The sequence below is a fragment of the Athene cunicularia genome (assembly GCF_003259725.1).
Source record: "Athene cunicularia isolate RWA chromosome 4 unlocalized genomic scaffold, athCun1 chr4_part3, whole genome shotgun sequence".
In the NCBI taxonomy this organism is placed as follows: Eukaryota; Metazoa; Chordata; class Aves; order Strigiformes; family Strigidae; genus Athene; species Athene cunicularia.
Window position 1 is genome coordinate 16,538,868 of NW_020799100.1, and position 2,571 is coordinate 16,541,438.

The 2,571-nt window shown below is 62.6% G+C and overlaps 2 protein-coding genes across 2 annotated transcripts in view; one reads left to right on the forward strand and one right to left on the reverse strand.

Annotated features, from left to right (window-relative positions):
• CSTF2 (cleavage stimulation factor subunit 2) overlaps positions 1-214 on the reverse strand; it is a 7,128-nt gene extending 6,914 nt beyond the window's left edge. Inside the window, exon 1 of the mRNA XM_026848814.1 lies at positions 200-214. Coding sequence (XP_026704615.1) covers positions 200-214 — 15 coding nt within the window. The remainder of the gene's footprint in view (positions 1-199) is intronic.
• TRMT12 (tRNA methyltransferase 12 homolog) overlaps positions 75-2,571 on the forward strand; it is a 2,594-nt gene continuing 97 nt past the window's right edge. Inside the window, exons 1-6 of the mRNA XM_026848815.1 lie at positions 75-533; positions 693-840; positions 918-1,107; positions 1,197-1,347; positions 1,425-1,534; positions 2,356-2,520. Coding sequence (XP_026704616.1) covers positions 463-533; positions 693-840; positions 918-1,107; positions 1,197-1,347; positions 1,425-1,534; positions 2,356-2,520 — 835 coding nt within the window. The 5' untranslated portion in view covers positions 75-462. The remainder of the gene's footprint in view (positions 534-692; positions 841-917; positions 1,108-1,196; positions 1,348-1,424; positions 1,535-2,355; positions 2,521-2,571) is intronic.

Genomic DNA, 2,571 nt, shown 5'->3' on the forward strand with positions numbered 1-2,571 from the left:
CCTAGGACACCTCACCCCCAGCGTCCCCCTCTCCCCATCCACCCCACCCCTTGGGCGCCCCTTCCATCCACCTCCCGAGCACCCCATCCCCAGACACACCCCGTCACTCGGGCTCCTCCTCCCCCCAGTCCCTGGGCACCCCATCCCTGAGGTATCCCGTAGTCTGGCACCCCACTGAGTGGAGCACCCCATCCCTCACCCCAAAATACCCCATCCCCTGGGACACCACCCCCAGGGCACCCCGCTCCCCCAGGCACCCTACCTGCTCATCCCAGGGTGGGCATCCGGCTCCCTGCTCCGGGGGTTTGCTGGGACTCTGATGCCCCCACCATGGTGGTGCCAGGGACCCCCACAGGCCCTGGGTCCCTCCTGTCCCCTGTGAGCCAGAGCCCCCGTGCCCACCTGCCAGGAGGACACGTCTCTGCCAGCTGGTGATGTTCCTCTGTCCTGGGCCTTGGCAGGATGGAGGCCAGGGATGTCCCCATCCCTGTCCCTGCGCTGGCCACGGAGCTGCAGTTCGCCCAGCGCCTCAGGTGAGCTGGCCAGGGGAAGGGGGGCCCTGCGGCTGCTCTGGCAGGGTGCAGGTAGGGAGAAGAGCTCACAGGGCTGGCCCTGCACATGGTGGGGGTCTCTTCCCTGTGGTGGGTGGGCTGTGGATCTGGGGAGGGCCTGACTGTGTCTTGGCCTTGCAGGAAGCATTTGGAAGAAGAGCAGCTCCTGGATGGGCGCTACCGGCTGCAGGAGGTGCCGGGGGGTCGCGTGGCCCTGCCAGTGCTGGAGGAGAAGCTCTCCCAGCTGCGGCTGCCCCAGGAGATGCCCTGTGGGCTGGTCCGAATCCAGGTTGGGAGAAGCCCCCTTCCCTGAGTCCCACCATGGGGCGGTGGGGTCTCAGCCCCCATGCCACATCCCTCCCGCAGGACCCCCTCCCCTCCAGGGCAGCCCGCCGGCAGACACCTGCCCAGAAGCTGAAGGACCAGCTGCGGCGGCTGCTGGGCCAGAGCTGGTCGGAGGAGCTGGAGCGTGACGTGCCCCGCTCCTGGCAGCGGCACGGGGACCTGGTCCTGCTGAGCGAGGACAGCTTCAGGGCTGTGCCATGGGAGAAGCTGGGTAAGAGGAAGCGGGGGTCTGCCTGCCCCAATCCTGCCTGCAGAGCTGCTCCGGCCTTTCCCAAAGCTCCTGGGATGGGTGCGTTGCAGGTCCAGCTCTCTGGGAGACGGTGGCCTCGGCTCTGGGCGCTCAGCGGGTGGCCAGGCGAGGACGGGTGTTGCCAGATGGGATACGGTCCCCCAGCGTCACCTTGCTGCTGGGCCAGGATGGCTGGGTGGAGCACGTGGACAATGGGATCAGGTAGGCAGGAGCCGCCGTGCAGGATGCAGCCGGTGCGGGGAAGGGGCTTCCCTCACCAGGTTGACGGTGTCTCCCAGGTACACGTTTGATGTGACCAAGTGCATGTTCTCACCGGGCAACATCACAGAGAAGCTGCGAGTGGCCTCACTGCCCTGCTCCGGAGAGGTCTTGGTGGATCTCTATGCAGGTAACAGGGACGATGGAGGGTTTAGCAGGACAGGCAGAGAGCAGTGATGCAGGTACTGATGCTATCCAGGTGGATGTGAAACGTCATTTCTAGCCTGGACTGGAAAAATACCCAGGCTTAGAGCTCCTGCCTCATCTGTGAGCCCTCAGCTGACCTGGCACTGCTGTCCCTCCTGTGCTCCTGATGCCTTTGGACACTTAGGATGACCTTGCGCTTAGGCTCTGCAGAACACTGCTCTGTACCTAGTGCTGATCACAGGAAATCATTTGGATCCAGGAGATTGATTTTTCCTCAGTATTGTTTCTGAAAAGCTCCCATAGATGTCTTGATCCTGTTCTGATGTGTTTTCATGACAGGCTGGCACTAACTAAAGTGTCCTGTGCTGTGAGATGACTGGGGAGATCACATCAGGGGTTTGCATGTCAAGAGAGCCGCTGTTTTGTCTTAGGGAAGTTAGCGCTTCCAATTTGTGTCACACACCAAGGATGTGGCACTCGCTAAACTGCTCTGAACTAATTAAAATAAATGGTAGTGGGGGCACTTCTGCACAGAGTGGAAGCAGGGCAGGGCAGGTCTCAAGCTAATGGCCAAAGACTGAAGGTAAAATAAGTTCCTCTGTAAACATTTTTCAAGACAGATTCTGCTTTTGCAGAGTAGGGAGGGATGAATTTCCATTTTCCCAGCATCTGGGCTTGCTCCCACCCAGAGCAAAGCAGATTCAGAGAGCTGGGGTGGCAGTCTGCCCACAGCCTGCCCTGCCTCTGGGGCAGACCGTGGACCCCCGGACCCTGCCCTCAGCCACTGCCTCCTCCTGCCCCCAGGCATCGGCTATTTCACGCTGCCATACCTGGTTCACGCGGCAGCCGCCTTTGCCCACGCCTGCGAGTGGAACGGCCACGCTGTGGAGGCCCTGTGGAGGAACCTGGTGCTGAACGGCGTGCAGGACCGCTGCCGCATCCACCATGGGGACAGCCGGCAGGTGAGCAGTGCCGCCCGGCCGCGGGCCCCCCGGCCCCCTGCGCCGCCCCCCTCACGTC